The 18,566-nt window shown below is 42.0% G+C and overlaps 1 protein-coding gene across 1 annotated transcript in view; it reads left to right on the forward strand.

Moving 5' to 3' along the window:
• The first annotated feature begins 1,801 nt into the window (after positions 1-1,801).
• The window catches only part of LOC124722097 (activating signal cointegrator 1 complex subunit 2 homolog), a 32,034-nt gene continuing 15,269 nt past the window's right edge, over positions 1,802-18,566 (forward strand). The window contains exon 1 of the mRNA XM_047247295.1: positions 1,802-1,916. Coding sequence (XP_047103251.1) covers positions 1,830-1,916 — 87 coding nt within the window. The 5' untranslated portion in view covers positions 1,802-1,829. The remainder of the gene's footprint in view (positions 1,917-18,566) is intronic.

Here is an 18,566-nt window from a genome sequence, read left to right on the forward strand (position 1 = left end):
ACAACCGTCTGTTGTCAGCTTTGTAGACCTAGGAGCCGCTAACTCTCATTGACGTAGCTCATCAGTTGGCATCACGAAGCTGAGTGGATCCATTTCCATTCCTCTCACTAAGGAAAAATCCCTGTTGATATCGGTAACTGAAAACGGTTCCTCTACATCGTAATCAGCAACAGTGACCGCTCAGTTACGGAGGCGGACCTAACCAGTCTATACTATTTGATCGGTCTCACTGAAAGCATTCTCGGTATACTGCCGTGTCATCTTAAAAAATACTTAAAATACTGAAGTACCACAAATAGTCAACCATATAACCATTCCTCCTCTCTTTATACCCACCGATGTTACTTTAGGGCCAATAGAATCTAATAAATGTTACGTAAGTGGTCTAGTAACAGAGTCAGGAAAGCGATATATTAATGCAACCACACCTCAGATAACATCTCTTTGCACTAAGGGAGGCAGCTGATGCTCGGCCAAAACGTCGCTACATTTTAATATTTAAATTTTTATCTTAGATGGCGCATCAACATAACCAGAATGCCTTTGATGAGATTCACACCGGCCGCGGAAGCCTACGCATTTGTGTAACTGATCGATTTAAGTCCATGACGTGTAGTTTAATGCGTATAGTATAGACGATGATCCCATGATGGTGTTACAAACTTTCAGGGATGAAGGATAAATGTATCGATTTGAGCTAAGGGATCCTGGTTCGGAAACGACTGAGTCGAAAGTTATAATCGGATATCGTTCTCATACCTCTGACGGTGGATTACGTGTACTGGTACTGCTTTTGCCTAGAGTGCTAATACAGCTTTCAGAGGTGGTAGTGTGGACGTAAACAAGGATAAAGATTCCTAGTAAACATGAGCTCTAAAATACTAAGCGTAAGAGCTCGATTACTTGTTCATCTTCAATACTGTGAGAGACATCTCTCCAACTGCAAGTTCTTTCAGTTATATATTTTTTGAGGAGATAGTATCAACTACAACAAGAAAAATACGTCCAATAGAAATGGGCTCTAAAATGCATGCTCTAAGAGATATGAGTACTTGTTCACCTTCGCCTCTGTGAAAAACATCTCTTCTACTGGACAAGTGCCCACATCTCTTAAGGTACGCATTTTGGACCCCATATTTACTGGACATATTTTCTTGTTTTGGTCGATATTACTTCCTGCAAAAATGTGAAAACCAAAGAACTTCCAGCTGAAGAGATGCGTCTTACAGTATTGAAGATGAACAAGTGCTCACAGCTCTTAAGACAAGCATTTTAGAGTCCATATTTATTAGAAATATTTTTTCTTGTTTACGTCCACACTACCACCTCTGAAAGCTGCCTACTCTACAGCCTTGGCAACAACAGTACCGGGACATGTATTCCACTGTCAGGGGTATCAGAACGGTTTTCGATTATAACTTTTTACTCGGTCGCTTCCGGATCGGTATCCTTTATCTCAAATTGATACATTTACCCTTCTCCATCGTCGCTGAAAGTCGGCAACATCATCACGGAATCACCCTGCATTGTTTTAGGAGGGTGACAGCAGAAATGTATCATATCGAAAGGTACAATATCTACTGGTGTGTAAGTCTACCTATGGACTGACAACAGCGTTATTTTTTATATCTCTAGTTACTCACTCTATTAAAGATCAGGTCGTTGGTCTGGCAATGACAACTGCTTTTCGCGTTGCATAACCAGGAAAAACTGTTCGCGGCAGAGGTCACCCGGCGGAGGCAACCAGCGCAGTAGAAGATCAGGATTTTCGGGCGCCGTCCCTTTCTCCGCAGGAAGCCGCAACCGCTGATTCGCCGGGAAGTACCGCTATGACGTCAGTAGGCTGTGCTGGAAGCTATATGCGCGGAACCAGTGCTCCTGTCTTCAGTTCAGTCTGTGACGCCGCTGTCGAAATGGTAAGCTGCCCAGCCTTGCTTATTATATTTGGTATGGACTTACTTCGTGTTTATGCATTGACAGAGATTCTTCCAACGTCTAACTCCACAATCTCCAAGCCTGGCTACTACGACTATCGTATTAAAAATGGATCACATTGACTTCCAGCCTCGTCATTTCAGACTTCATGGCAGATCAGTCTTAATACACTCCTTAGACGTCATGAGTTGACTTTTTCTTAAGAAGTGTGGAAATGGAAGGAGCAAACGACTTTTCGCAATCCAAAATAAACAAGAGGATGATCATCTGAAATTCAAATTGAATAGGCTGTCGGAGGAAGGGAGGGACGGATGGTATGAGGCATGGCCTACTTGTAAATAGGTGCCATTATTAGTCAGAGTCAAGTGGGTGGGACTGGGGACATACACGTTTAGATTCCCCTTGTGTTGGGGAAGACAATTAGATATTTATATCAGTGAACTTGACTAAGAAGTATCTGCTTATGTCAAGTGAACTTAATCAAAAAATCACGCAGTGGTTAAAAATAAGTACCTTACATAATACTGCAGATATTTTAGCAAAATAAATGGCGACATCATCTTCAGAGCGAAGAAATAGTGTGACTCTCCTTGTACGATACACTGTATCCAATTACCTATCCAGCTGTTCTGTATGGTTGGAAGGTCCTGCCATTTATGCCGAAGATAACCTTCTATTCGCACAGGTTGCTGGGTGGTAATGTTTCGATTTACAGGTACACATTTCAAAAATTTAGTTATTTGCAGATTGTCCAGTGCCAAGGTTGCATACACCCGTGTGCAAGTGTGGTCGCCCCCTCCCCTCCCCCCCCCCCCCCTCTTCACACTAGTTCGCATGCAATGAGAAAAACGTAGTGTAATCAGGTGCTTTTCTTTCAAGAAAACGATTAAAAGTCATTATTACACAAGTCTGTAACAGTGCCGTAAAAGGATCTTTTTTATGGCTGCTTACAAGTCACCTCTGTCTTTCAAAATATAAAATATTAAAAATACACCATACCCTAATTCGAGGGTGAGAGCCCTTTTCCAGTGCTAACTTAAGGATTTTTCTAAGCAAACTGGAGACTGTTTTAACTTTTATACAATGTAAACACTAGTTTCATACTACATAAGAACTTCAGTGCTGAACTTATAGACAATATGGAAGTAGAATGTCTCGTACTATACTTTCGACTCTGACTTTTGCAGTAAGAACACAGGAAAACTAATATACAGCAGTATATAGCATTTTAATTAATGTCACCATATTAAATAGTTCAAGTGTGTAAATGTTTAGTAATGAGATCTCAGGCAATGAAGCTGTATTACGAAACAACTGAGGAGCACACAGATATGCAAGAAATTTAGAGCCATCAACATACTTGCCATACAATAACTTATTCAGTTGTTGAAGCACTGTCGGTGGCAGGAAGTGTATAATGTAAACACTTAGAATAATAAACACAATGCATTCATATTGACTCTTCTTAAATTTACGAAAGCTACTTACCACTAAAGTACAAAATACAAAACCCCAGTTGTGGCAAGTAGTGGCAAGCAGACAGTTTGGAAAATACAGACCATCAGGATCTCTTGTATAAATAAGCAGTAAGTCTATCAGAGTTAGTGGCACAATTAATATCTACTTGCAGTAGCTGGTTACATGAAATCCTGCAAGATATCAAGAAATTTTGCAAGAGAGCCTATGATTATATGTTTCACAAGGAGGATACGTAAATCTCAGCATAAAATTAAAAAAGAAAAATATGGAGTGTAGTGACGTCAGTGCCAAAGACGCAGGCGAAAGTTTCAGCTGTCAGTGTGGTGAAATGGGAGAATAAAGACGTTGTTGGCATTACTGAGTTCTTGAAGGATCATTTATTATCTATTTTGGGTAAACTGATTCAAAACTTTTTGCTCAACACAAGTCACATAGATGTGTTACAGATTGCTTTTTCGAGAGAACAACAAGAGATGAGGCAGCTAGACCTTAATACAAGGCGAACTGAGTCAATAATTAAGCCGATGAAGTGTTATATTCAAGTGGGTACAGTCATATACCAAGTAGGATATTGAAGATTTGTGCACTACACTTTGGCAATGTCCTTAGTCACTCATGCATCACGTCTTTCCATGTTAGTATTTTCCCAGAGGGGATTCTACATAGTAAAAGGGAAAGGATACTGTTGACAACTATAGGCCTATATCATTGTCACATGTATCGTCACAAACTGAGTGAAAGGTATTTTGCAATAGAGCAGTCGCATATTTCTCGGGCCACATATAGACAGATACACCGTTCGATCTGTGTTGGCTGCTTAGTTTGCAGGCAGCTACATTCCTTCTTGCAGTACACAGACAACCATATTGAATAAAAACTGTCGTCATTGGATATATGCTTTTACTCCACAATAACACTGAATGTCCCAATAATGATAGTAACAACTTTATTGACACTGTGGACCAAAACTGCGAAACTACGGTATTTATAAGGCTTGAATCTCAGTCTAAGCAATAGGAAGCAGAAGTTTGCATTACTGGGTTTCTTCTGTTGTACAGATAACTGTCAGTTTTTTTTCTTTTTCTTTTTTTGCGACTAATATAAACATAGTTGTTACAGATGCGATGAAGAACTCATTAATAAAACAAAATCATGACTTAAAGAGACACAACTTTCGTTTCACACTCTTAACTGCAATAAAATACATTTTATTCAATTTCTAACATACAATCCTGTTCGTGCTGATTTTCAACTCTTCCGTGGGAAAGAGAGGCACCAGTTTTCGAGGTTTGAACAAATTATAAGGTTTAGTGGAAGACACCTATGCGGGATCTTCCATAGAAGCTACATGCAACTACCTTTACTTTATGGTCTATAGTCCACTACCAGTACCACTGATTCAGTGAGACACGTTTACTTCACACATTTCCATTCCTTGAGTTCATATGTGATAATATTTTGGGGACAGTCCGTCCAGGCAGAAAGAATACGTTTTAGCCAAAAAGCGAGCGACCTGGATCATATATTGAAATAATCAACGGCGTTTAAGTAGGTCTCTATGTGATAAGCTGAGGATTATTACGCAATTGAACTTGTTTAAAAGTGATAGCAGCATTCCAGACACAATAATGATCTTTATGTGCGAGTAAATCCTTGACTACTGTTCGTACACAGGTGTTGCACTTTTCAATAGGCTTCCACAAAAACTGAAGACCATGAGTGACACACCACACGTTTTCACAATCAAGCTGAAGGATTTTCTCCGTCGAACGTTTCCTTTTTCTTGGAGTATTAACCTAAGTCCATTTCTTTTCAAGAAATGTAATTTGGCTTGATTAATGGGTTATTACAATTGTAAGTCATTAAAATGCAGTAGAAAGTTCGAACACAGGTCACTTAATGAAGATAAACTTTTTCGATCCGATACAGCCATCCTTATTTGGACTTTCCTTGATTTCGCCCAGTCGATACAAGAGAGAGTATCATGCCTAGTTGAATAAAAAGTGAATAAATTAATTACATAGATACATAAAATTCAGTCACTTCGCTACCTTAGCCACATAATCGGAGTAGCTCTACCGTCTGGGAATCCAGATTTAGGCTTTCTAAATTGTTCCAGGGCTGTGCTGGGATGGTTCCTTTGAAAAGGGCACGCTCGATTTCCTTTCCCATCCCTTCATAACAGAAGCCAGTCTTCCGTCTCTAAGGCGCCTTGCCACGGTCCTTGCGGCTCCACCCGTCGGAAGTTCGAGTCCTCCCTCGGGTTTGGGTGTGTGTCTTGTCCTTAGCGTAAATTAGTTTAAGGTAGATTAAGTAGTGTGTAAGCTTAGGGACCGATGACCTCAGCAGTTTGGTCCCATAAGACCTTACCACAAATTTCCAAATTTTTTTCCGTCTGTAATGACCTCGCTGTCAACGGGACGTTAAACTCTAATCTTCCTTCCTTCCTTCATTGCTTCCTTCTGAGTAGCCGAAGAGGCTTTAGCCAACAAAACGTATGTATTTCCGACACGTTCCTTTCTCCGTGGAATTTTCAGTGGCAATGTTCTCGATAGAAGTATCTTAATAATTATATTCCACTTACAGTAATAACACCACGAGTTCTTTGTTTTATAATTTCTGAGGAGATCATATCCTGAAACAGAGGTTTGGGCAGGATATGTTTCTCACGAAGAAGAAAAAGCATCGTCACGTTCCAATACTGCAGTACCACATTAGTTCATAAAACCGTTTGTAATGCAACTGATTAGATCCAACAGAGTTATATGAATGCTAAGTACTTAACTCCTTATTCACTACAAATATTACATGCTGTGTCATCATAACCACTGTTTATGTAGTTTAAAATAAGTCAGTTACTAGTTTTTAAAAGGCATCAAACTTTATGAGTAGGAGCCTTAAATCCTCAAGAAAAAATTTCTAAGTTGAAGAAATACATTTTTTATTTCATCTATTTGCCTTTGGTATACGAGAGGGAGAGCGGTGTGCTGACCACATGCTCCTCCATATCCGCATCCAGTGACGCCTATGGGTTGAGGATGACACGGCGAGCGGTCGGTACCGTTGGGCCTTCATGGCCTGTTCTGGAGGAGTTTAGTTTTATTTGCCTTTGGTACCCATATATAAGTGTATACTGCTGCAGTGAGATACCAACAGAACCAAATGCTTGCGAGAAAGGTTAAATGTAATTTCACAACTGTAGATCTGCCAACACTCTGACAGCGGATAGTGACTCGTGTTTGAATAGTTCAGTCGGTAGCACATTTGCCCACGAAAGGCACAGGTTCCAGATTCGAGTCCCGGTCCGGTACACAGATTTATTCTGCTAGGAAGTTGCAAATCAGCGTACACTCCAATGCAGAGGGGAAACTCATTCTGGGAAGATTACATGTAGTTGTGACGCGGCCATCAGAGGTCAGTGCCCAGACACGTCATCTCGAACGCCTATAGCAATGAAATTACTGAGACTAGGTTCAAATACTTCCACTTTATCGTTGGTCACTGGTGAATAAAAAATCTGATTTCGTCCATCACTAGTTTCATAAACCGTTATTTGCACTTTTGCGTAGTATGATTATCATATGAATAAAAATATTTTCCGATACTGATATTATTTTTAATTCATAAGTGCTAAAACATACAACGACCAAGTGCCTGATATCTGCGTCTGACACAGGAAATATTCACAGACAAAATTGACAAAAGTCTTCAAATATCTGAAACTACCTTTATACTTTTGTCTCGAAAAGTGATTGTAACGTTTAAAAAGATACCTTGCTTTGAGTCTACTACCCATATCTTATACGGAATTGAAGAAAACCTAACATCGGTTAGGAAAATCATTTCACCGACGACAAAGAACATATAATATAGGCGAAGAGAATTTCCAACACTAATAGTGAAACGCTAGAACTAGCTCAGACGGAAATTTCAAGACTGATATGTACTATCTTTCGCCTCTTTCAATGAACAGAATGGCGAGAAAAGTGAACTAGACGACGAAAATAATTTAGGGTAGAGAAGTAAAGGTAACAGATTCTGATCATTATCTATGCTAGGCTCGAAACTTATGGTACTCCAGCTGTAGTTCCTTGTGACAGTCTTTGCTGCACTTCCACTTCTGTTTGTAACAAATATACGTTTAATCTGAAAGCAATAAATTATTCGAACGCATGCTGCTATCAAATACTTTTTTTAACTCATTGCATTTTAAGGAGAACTCGCTGTTAATCAGAAGTAATAATGAAATTCAGCTTATAACAGGATCTACAACACGACTGTCTATTTTTAAAGCGCGAACATTTACTTATATTTAGTTATCATTCTTTAGCGAATACATCTGTTATTATGTTAAAATTTGAACTAACAGTGGAGCTAATTATGTATATGCACGTCGGGGTCATTAGAGATGAACCGTTACATCATTTGAAAAATGAATCCGATATGCCCAAATTAATAAATCATACCAAACTCCCACTAGCTAAGGCCCAAGTAGCCCAAATTAGGACAATATGTCGGATATTTGAGCATAACTCCTCTCGAATACCACACCAGTGTTTAAATTACTATGCTATCTCTCGCTGATCTTTCAAGAATACTACGCTGAATTCACAGCTGGCACTGTTGCTGAATTTCCATGGCAGAATTAAGCAGCTTCTAAAAAGCACTTAGGCAACTTCCTCTAGCATGAAATAAGGGCTGTCGAACCAGCTCACCTCGTCCTTTTGGAAGGACCTCAGCGGAAGATATTGTCCCCCGTGATGGCAATGCCTTTCAGTACCCGTGTTTATAGAAACTAAGATGGTGATTAGAATAATGAATGGATGTTATGCCACATCTGTGTCGTACATAAAAGTTTGTGTCAATACGTTGAGGCGAACGTACCGTACCAATATTTACATCTGGCAGGAATTGAGATTTTCTTTGTTTAATTCTTCCCAAGTGACACAAATTAAGGAGGAACAGGAAATACAGGGAGAATCTGAAGATCATAGAAAAAATTTAGGAGTTCGTTTCTAGATAGTTTCTGACTCTTTTCGTGTAATGGACCTATTGTCTCCAGTGTCTCGATATAGATTAGTCGCATGTCATCTGATATTTTATTTCTTACCCCCATTTATATTTTTATCTGGATTGCACTGAAAAATCTGAACAACAGTGCAAGTGCCCTGTGTGTCGTGCTCGGAAACGAACTTGTTCCATTCACCGACAGTACTTGTTGACAACTGTAATGCCCACTTATTCTTCGCCGTCAGCCTTGCACTGATTACAGCTCGGTTCTGTCTCAGATTTTTTTCCCGGCGGTGTTAGTTGTAGGTTAAGAGTGATATACAGCATTAGCATTTGAACCACTGAATAGCTGGTCGATATGCACGTGTGCATTGGGTCACTGAATGCATTCGAGAAGCGACTTAACGATCCTATTCTCAACTGTTCGGCTACGACGGCAGTCACATCACAGTACATTCGAATCTCTAAGGAGTTGTTGGGTTACTCTGTCTTTTACGTTCTGGTGATTGCATACTACAGGCTTTTTCACTGTTGTTAGGGTGTTTTCACAGAAACAAAAGTAAATTGGGTAACAAACCGAATAAATCATAATTTCATTATTACGCATTAAAGGGTCACTGCAGGCCACGTGTTCCTTGTACCAAAATATTCTTCAGCATCCTCCGAAACTTTGTCCTTAGAATTCAGGTCCACCCTGTATATCACGAGGTGAAAGTGACAAAAATTTCGAATAAAAACTTTCACACTGTAACATGTCCTATTTTCTGTTACGGCCCTCGTCTAAACGCATGAAGCAAACCATACAGGATAGTCAAGGGGAAAGGTACATGCTTTAAGAGGTGTTAATATTAGTGATTCTGACATAAAAAGTTATACGAACGTATGTCCTGCTTTAAGAGTTTCGAGGAAACTAATGAACAAATGGGGAACAGTACAAATCCAGATAATAGTAAGTGAAATATTGTGATCTAATGTTTTGTTTTATTGTGTACATTTCTTCAAAAAGATGTTTAAAACGTCCGCCGTCAACTGCAATGCATTTTGCAGCTCTTGTGGACAGCTGCTGTGTTCCTGATCTGATCTCACTCCTACGATCGTTTACTTGAGAACAAGCATGTAAAATACGAAATGGAAGTTCCTCCTTTGTGTCCACTCTGTGCGTCTAGACTTCGCTCTTACGCCAACCACACAAACAGTAATCTAATGGAGGAAGACAGGGTGACCTCGACGGCTAAGAAATGACTACACGTCGACTGACCGAACGCCCAGCATATATTTTAGTGAGGTGCTGTGTCACCGTACGCAGAGTGAAGACGGAGGAGAAGAAAGAAAAAGGAAGGGAACAGTGGTGCTAGCTGCAGCGGGACATTATGCGGAATCATTGGCGACAAGCGGAAATGTGTACCAGACCGGTATTCGAACCTGGACCCTCCTAGTTACTAGGCAGGTTCGTTAACCACTGAACTACCTCGAACACATTTTCAAGGAAATCAAGACAATGTACCCCATTAACATGGTTATCGAAAACTACTGGACGGATGAGCTGGTGGTCAATAATGCTGAACTACACTTTCACTGGATAACGTCAAATGGCTCTGAGCACTATGGGACTTAACATCAATGGTCATCAGTCCCCTAGAACTTAGAACTACTTAAACCTAACTAACCTGAGGACATCACACACATCCATGCCCTTGATAACGTCGTTGAAAATTTGTTTCAACAGTGACGTGCATATTTTCATCTGCCCACACGTGAGAGTTGCGTGTGTTATTGATGCCATTGCTGGTAGATGTTGACTCGTTAGTGAACAGAATTAGTGGAATACAGCGTTCATTGGCAATGATCCATTGACAGAATTCCTTTTGTTTGGCATAATCTCCTGCACGCAGGTGTTGCACACTGCCGATGATACGGATGCAGGTAGCCGGTAGTTGGACTGCGTTCTACCACTTCAAGAATGTTCTCAACTTTAGTGATATCTCATGTTGGACGGAACGTTCAGATACATGTACGCTGGGAAGCGTACCACGCTCACGCAATCTGTCAAACACCCCGTTAAATATCCGTATCCAGAACTCCGTGATTAGGAAATGGCCTTTCGTATTCGCGAACAGCGGCTCTGGAATTACTATTGCAAAACCCGTAGACAATGATCATGTCACCATACTCTGCCTCTGTGAAGACCTGTGGCATTTTCACTACAGTGACTCGTACTGCTTTGATTGTACCAGTGTAGTACACTGGTGTAACCACTGCGAGGTAAATAACGTGTAAACTCACAGGACTCGTCACCCCACCATGTGCAAGTGAAGTGTGTATTAGAATGGTCAGTTAAGACTATACTATGTAGCGTAATGTCGCTTTGGTTGTATCCACGTGCGAGTGCTGGTGAAGACGGACATGCGACTGACGCCTGTTATTTCCAAACAGCTGTATGTTGGATACAGTTAAGAAATTGCTAATTTTCATTTGAAGTTTTTGTTCAAAATCACCAATACTATCACCCCTCAAAGCATGTGCCTTTATTCCTGACTCGCCCTGTATAAACATGTTTTAAGATTCATGGATTGATTAGTGATACATTAAATGATTACGAACAACAGAATAATTTCGAGAATTTAAATACTAAAACTTAAATCAGCAGTACGAATGCACGTTAAGGCATTTTTCACAAGAGTAAGTGCAAATACTTTTGTCCAAAAAAAAAAAAAAAAAAAGAAATTAATGTGTGTGAAATCTTATGGGACTTAACTGTGAAGGTCATCAGTCCCTAAGCTTACACACTACTTAACCTAAATTATCCTAAGGACAAACACACACACCAATGCCCGAGGGAGGAGTCGAACCTCCGCCGGGACCAGCCGCACAGTCCATGACTGCAGCGCCTAAGACCGCTCGGCTAATCCCGCGCGGCGAATATTTTTGTGTTTTGTTTACATTTCTTTGGAAAGCAGTAATGATCACAATATGAAAGAACATTTCGTCTCACATTTTTATTTCCGTGATGCTTATTTTTAAATTCTACACAGAGATAACCGATATTTTGCGTCTTATTTTCTTTTATCAGAAATATCTTTCTCTAAATTCTTCTGATAACCAGTAATTACTGTTAGAGCCTGCATTCGGGAGGACGACGGGTCAATCCCACGCCCGGTCATTCTGATTTGGGTTGACCGTGATTTCCCTAAATCGCTCCAGGCAAATGCCGGGATAGTTCCTTTGAAAGGGCTCGGCCAACTTCCTTCCCCGTCCTTCCCTAATCCGATGAGACCGATGACCTCGCTGTTTGGTCTCCTCCCCAAAAACAACCCAACAACTGTTAGAGCCATCTGAGTGACTGAGGTAAAAGTAAGCCCTTATTTTCAGTGCAGCGCAGATTCAGTATACTGTTCCGTCTGTCAATATCCCTCCAAAGGATCAAATCAAGGTTAGACTGCGAGAGCACTGTCACTTCACGACAAGGAGAGTGACAGCATAAGCCATAGCCTGCCGAACTGGCATATGTCGTTCAAGCATTCCACCGCTATCGTGAGAAAAAGAACTGAAGATCAACCTCCTTGAGGTCGCTTGCCTGGCATCACCATCTGATGATCGCTACCAGAACTCATTTCGCGTAGGCATCACAAGTTGAATGCTACAGCACGATGCGCTGCCGTTTTGGAGGCAATTGGGAGGGCTGTGTCAAAGCAGACAGTACCTAACCATCTCCACACAATACGTTTGGCCTCTAGGTCTCCATTACGAACAATAGTACGAACCCCTTGCTCCTCCGTGGGCGAACACAGTGGACAAGAAAACATCTGAAGTGGAATCTGGATATAAGTCGTTGTATTCTCTTCATCGTCGAGTGTAGGATTTGCCTGACGCCTGGTGATCGTAGTGGGAGAGTGTGAAGACGGTCAGATATTAAATCAGGTTTCTGTTAGACTTAATTAAGATAAAGTTTTACCCCAGCATAAGAGTGATGGGCACAAAACAGGACCAGTGAGTGACGCATTACGCTATCATCGTTCTGCGTCAAATAATTTGCCGATCTGTTCAAATGGTTCAAATGGGTCTGGGCACTATGGGACTCAACTGCTGTGGTCATAAGTCCCCTAGAACTTAGAACTACTTAAACCTAACTAACCTAAGGACATCACACACATCCATGCCCGAGGCAGGATTCGAACCTGCGACCGTAGCGGTCGTGCGGTTCCAGACTGTAGCGCCTTTAACCGCTCGGCCACTCCGGCCGGCTGCCGATCTGTGATTCCACGTAAAGACATACCACTCCACGCGCAATCACTCCGTTTGGAAGGAATTACTTTCACAGTTAAGAGTTGGATGATGTAGTATTTCGGCTTCTGGACAACTTAAAGCACGTATTCCCTGGCAGCACTTGAGTAAAAATTTTGGATACTAAAATTATGGTTCGAAATTAATGGTGTACTTTCGATGAAATCAGCAATTCGACTGGAACCCGAAAGCACATCATTAATAAATCACACCGAGGCAGTTGAGCCACTGATTTATATGCTGCTTCTTTGTGCAGTACTACTGTTAAAATAACATATATGTTTCGTATTGACTGCTTTATGTTTTTCTGAGTTATTGTTGTATCTGTAATTTTTTGTTAATTCGTAGAATAAACTTGAGTATAACACACTAAAAAGATGCATATCCACTGATGAACAAAACATTATGACCACCTGTTTAATAGCTTGTTTGACCTTCTTTGGAACGAAAGACATCATTGATTCTGGGTATCAGGAATCCTACAGTTTGTTGGTAGGTGTGTGGAGGTATGTGGCATTAGATGCCTACGCACAGGTCATGTAATTCCCGTAAATAACGGGCCGCTGATATGCGTACGCGGTGATGGCGTGCGATAGCAACGCAGGTGGTTCAAATGGCTCTGAGCACTATGGGACTCAACTGCTGTGGTCATAAGTCCCCTAGAACTTAGAACTACTTAAACCTAACTAACCTAAGGACATCACACACATCCATGCCCGAGGCAGGATTCGAACCTGCGACCGTAGCGGTCGTGCGGTTCCAGACTGTAGCGCCTTTAACCGCTCGGCCAATCCGGCCGGCCAACGCAGGTGGGTTACATAGGATTTTCATCAGGTGAATTTGGTCGCCGAGACGTCAACATGAGTTCTCTATAATGCTTCACAAACCACTGTAGCACTGTTCTGGTTCCGAGACAGGGACAATTACACTGCTGGAAGATAACATCACCGTTGGAGAAGACATCAAGCAGAAGGGATCCAGGTGATTCGCAGCTGTCAGAGTGTTTTAGATTGCTACCACAGGTCCCATGCAAGCGCAGGAGAACGTCTCTCGAAGTACGAGTATAATACTGCTCCCACCAGCCTGCGTCCGTGGCGGGCTGGACGTTTCGAGCCACCGTTCACCTCGATTACGGCGTTTGCGGAGACGACCATCGACAAAAATTTGGTTCACCCGAAGAACCGACACGTTTCCATTGATCGACGATCGAATCCCTATTGTCCCGCGCCCACTGCAATCTTAATTGACAATGTCGTTGAGTCAATGTGTGAACACATAGGGGTGGTCTGTTGCGGAGTTCCATGTTCAACAATGTACGATGAATGATGTGCTCCGAAACACTTGTGCGTGCACCATCATTGTGATCTTTCGGCAGATGTGCCCCAGATCACCATTTGCTCTAATTTACAGAGCAAACAAGCCTCCGAACCCCATGTTCTATGAGGAGCCTTCAACGTCCAACCATTTAGTGTCTAGTGGTAATTGCACTGTTTTTCTACCTCTTTCCGTAGATACGACAGTAGCATGTGAACATTCGACCAGTTTCGCCGTTTTCTTGATCTTATTCACACGTTGTGTGTAGTAAGAATTTCCCCTTTGTCAAAGTCGCTTAGCTCAATGGATTTCGCCGTTTGCAGCCCATAATTTTTGTTAGGGTGATCCCACGTCCGTGTCTGCTCCTCTTACATCCTTTTGTTACAGCGTCACGTGCCCGCGTAGACACCAGGTGACATCCAACGTCGCGGTGGGCAGTGGTCATAATGTTTTGGCTTATCGGTGTATTTTGCTCAGATTCTCAAATGGAGTCTACGAAACAGTACCTGAAGGAAAAATCAGAATTATGGTTTAACGCCCAGTCGATAACAAGGGCTTTATGGATGGAGTACACGCTGAATGGGGAACGACGGGGAAAGAAATCTGCTGTCCTTTTTCAAGGAAACTTCTAGGTATCTACCTTAAGAGAATCAGGGAAACCATAGTAAACCTAAACCTGTGTGGACAGACCGGGATTTGCACCGTCATCCTCCCGAATGCAAGCTCAGTGTCTTTACACAGCGCCTCCTCACTCAGTAAAAATGTCCTGCTTAACGCCAGGAAGTTTCACACGTATTACTTTTTCACGAAGAGGAATTAGTAAGCAAGATAGTTTCTTTTATAAACTATACTGCGTGTCAAAAAAAAGTGAAGAACTCACAAGGGGAAGAGGAAACGAAATTAAAGTTCACCATTTAAGAAGGCATATGATATTATGTCGTTTCGGAGATTACAAACTTGAGCCAAATTTACAAAGAATTTGACAATATGAGCCCACTTATAATTATGACGTTGCACACCTTCTCACCTCAATGTACACACTGATTCAGTTGGGAGTGTTGTCATAAAGTCGTTGTATCCTCTTCTAACGCAAGGTGACGTACAACTGTTGTAACTGATCGCTGAAACCCAGGATGCTGGATGGAGATATCGTGGAGCTGCTCCCACACGTTTTCTATCGGGAGTGATTTGGCGATCTTGCTAGTCACCGGAGTACCTCATCAAGTAGACAGTTCGCAGACACAAATGGTTCAAATGTCTCTGAGCACTATGCGACTTAACTTCTGAGGTCATCAGTCGCCTAGAACTTAGAACTAATTAAACCTAACTAACCTAAGGACATCACACACATCCATGCCCGAGGCAGGATTCGAACCTGCGACCGTAGCGGTCGCTCGGTTCCAGACTGTAGCGCCTAGAACCGCACGGCCACTCCGGCCGGCTCGCAGACACACACGTGCCATGAGTGAACGAGTATTGTTCTGTTGAAAAATGGCACTGCTGTACTGTCGCATGAGAGAGAACGCATGAGCACACAGGATGTCCATGAGGTACCGTTGTGCTTTCAGAGTTCCATCCATCTCCACCAACCATAACGTGAAGGCATACCTGATGGCTCTCCGCCTCATGACGTCAGGAGCAGTCGCGCTCTGCCTCTCCAAAAGTGTCTCCTCAAGTTCCAATCATAGTCGCCGAAGACGGTCATGCAGGAAACCACGATTCATCGCTGAACGCAATGCGGTGTCATTCATCAGCAATCTATACTCCACGGTCGAGTCACCATGCCAAACACAGCTGTTAGGAGGTGTTAACGGCAATCTGCATGTGGTACTGTAGTTATTCTGGAGTTCGGCTGCCGCTGGGTATGGTCGACCGGAACTTTGACGACGAGTATACCTGTCTTCACGCTCCCATGCAGTCCAATTCGACCCACTGTCGCGTCTGAATGCCTCATAATGCTGGATATTGCACGATTCGACCAGCCATCCTAATGAAAACCCGCAATGAGGCTCCTTTCAAACTCCGTTAGGTGCTGATAACGCTGTCTCCGTGTCCGCAGCGATCACTCAACATCTGATGTTGTTCACCCCCGTTGTTTAACCTACCAAGCACTCTGGTGGCCGTTCTATCTGTCACAGAGAACCGCACCTCTGATCATTTACATATGCGACGATGGTGTGTACATGTACGTAATTACACTGACATTAGACCATGTCTCTTGGGTGCTTCATGTTTTTGTGAGGCAATGTATACAAGATGGCGCCAACTGCACTAATGCCCTATAGCCTCAGCAACATGTATTTATCGGGAGGGCCTCAGGAATATTTATTAGCCGCAAAAACCTCGGCCTCACAAATTATAAGTTTCCGGAAATTCCTGACGCAGATTCCGTGTAGAGGCTGCAGGAACGACAGAAATTTTAATAGATACCCAAGTCCGGAGGTCTATTGTACCTACGATATAGCATCAAACACATGGAACAGAGCCGGCCGAAGTGGCCGTGCGGTTAAAGGCGCTGCAGTCTGGAACCGCAAGACCGCTACGGTCGCAGGTTCGAATCCTGCCTCGGGCATGGATGTTTGTGATGTCCTTAGGTTAGTTAAGTTTAACTAGTTCTAAGTTCTAGGGGACTAATGACCTCAGCAGTTGAGTCCCATAGTGCTCAGAGCCATTCGAACCATTTTTGAACATGGAACAGACTGTTTCTCTTTCCTCGTCTACAGTGGGAAAAAGAGAAAAATAATTTACAGTGAATCTGCTAATTACCACATAGGCAACTGACTAGCAAACCGCTATCGCATTCATGTAAGAGAATGAGGACTAGGACAAAAAACGTAACGAGTGAATAATATGAAACCTGAACGCTGTACACTTTGTTGCACTCCATGGCAATGAGCATTGTAACCGCTTTAGTTAGCTGGTTACAAAAGCAGTAACTTGCAGATTTACAGCAAATTCTTGTCGCTTTTTTGAACATCAGACGCTTATTTCCGAATCACGACGTCTCTGGACATGGATTCATGTTCAAACAATTACCCATCCAGTTTTCTCTGCATACCCAGGGAGACATTATGCGGATTTTCCAAATATCCCGTTCACTTCATACTGTATGTGCCTGGAAGGTTTTGTAGTGGCAGTTTCATATCAATTAAAATAACCATGTGATTGATAGTAGCAGGAAGCGGGTAATGTGGAACAGCTATCATGTTATTCATCATTCATCTTAAACGCCACTGGTTTGCTGCCTTTCCTAATCCACAGAAACGTGCGTGACTTTCAGATCGTAACAGCTTTTTCTCCTGCACGTACCTGCACAGTCCTATTTCTCAAGGTTTTTTAAATAAATTTATGAAATATGCAACAACAGAAACAAATACCCAACTTCTCGACGAATGTCGGTGCAACACAGTCGGATTCCGCATTAAAGGCAAGGATCAACAATAATCCCGTCTACAAGCAGAGTAACAGATATAACCCACAAAACTATTGTGCAAACTCATTCACATCCATCTATCGCAGAATGTTAGAATATATTCTGAGATCAAATTTCAAGAACTATCTTGAACACAATGACCTCCTCCTTGCGAGAAAGCACGGATTTAGAAAACAGCTGTCATGCGAAATCCAACATGCACTGAAAGCCAGGGCAGTCAGGTCTGACTCAGTACCTCACACTTGTTAACGGAAGTATGATCATATACGATATCAAATAAAATTTCGACTATATTGATGATTTCTTGGTACGGATTTACATTGGAAGCATTGATTGAGAGTGATTAGATAATGGAGAGTCATCAACAGGTGTAGAAGTAACTTCTGGCAAGCCCAAGGGACGTGTGTTGTAACCCCTGCTGCTCATGTTGTATGTCAATAACATGATAGTTACAATTAATAGTGACCTCAGAATTCAGAAATTTTACGGGTGATGCAGTTATCTGTAATGAAGTATTATCTGAAAAAATCTGCACAAATATGATTAGGCCCTTTGGTAGGATATTGAGGAAATGCTTTTAGTCTACAGAGAAGGCTACTTACAAATCATCAGTGCGACTCATCCCATAACATTGTTAAGATGTGTGGGGCCAGTATCAAACACATATAACGGAGAATATTGAACTTATACTAAGAGGGCAATACGATTAGTCACAGGGCTGTATGACACCCCGGAAAGTGTCACAAATATGTTGACAAATCTGAACTGACAGACTCTTTAAGAGAGATACCAGCAAAAGGCTATTTCAGATACTCTAACAACCAACATTAAATGAGAAATCTAGGAATATATTAAAACCCCATGCGCATCACTTCTACCGGGTCAAGATAAGATTAGACTACCTTGAACAATCGGGTCCTCTGCCGGTTGTTCGCGTCGTTCTAGAACGATATTTCGACGTCGTGTCTCACTGTCTTCTTCAGGTGGCTAGGGGACCACCTGAAGAATACAGCGAATCACTCTGTCAAAATATAGTGCAAGAACGACGCGAACATCCGGCAGAAGATCTGATTATTCAACATGTCAACATATCGCCTGGAAAAACTGAAGAATT

Source organism: Schistocerca piceifrons, chromosome X, assembly GCF_021461385.2.
Source record: "Schistocerca piceifrons isolate TAMUIC-IGC-003096 chromosome X, iqSchPice1.1, whole genome shotgun sequence".
Lineage (NCBI taxonomy): Eukaryota > Metazoa > Arthropoda > Insecta > Orthoptera > Acrididae > Schistocerca > Schistocerca piceifrons.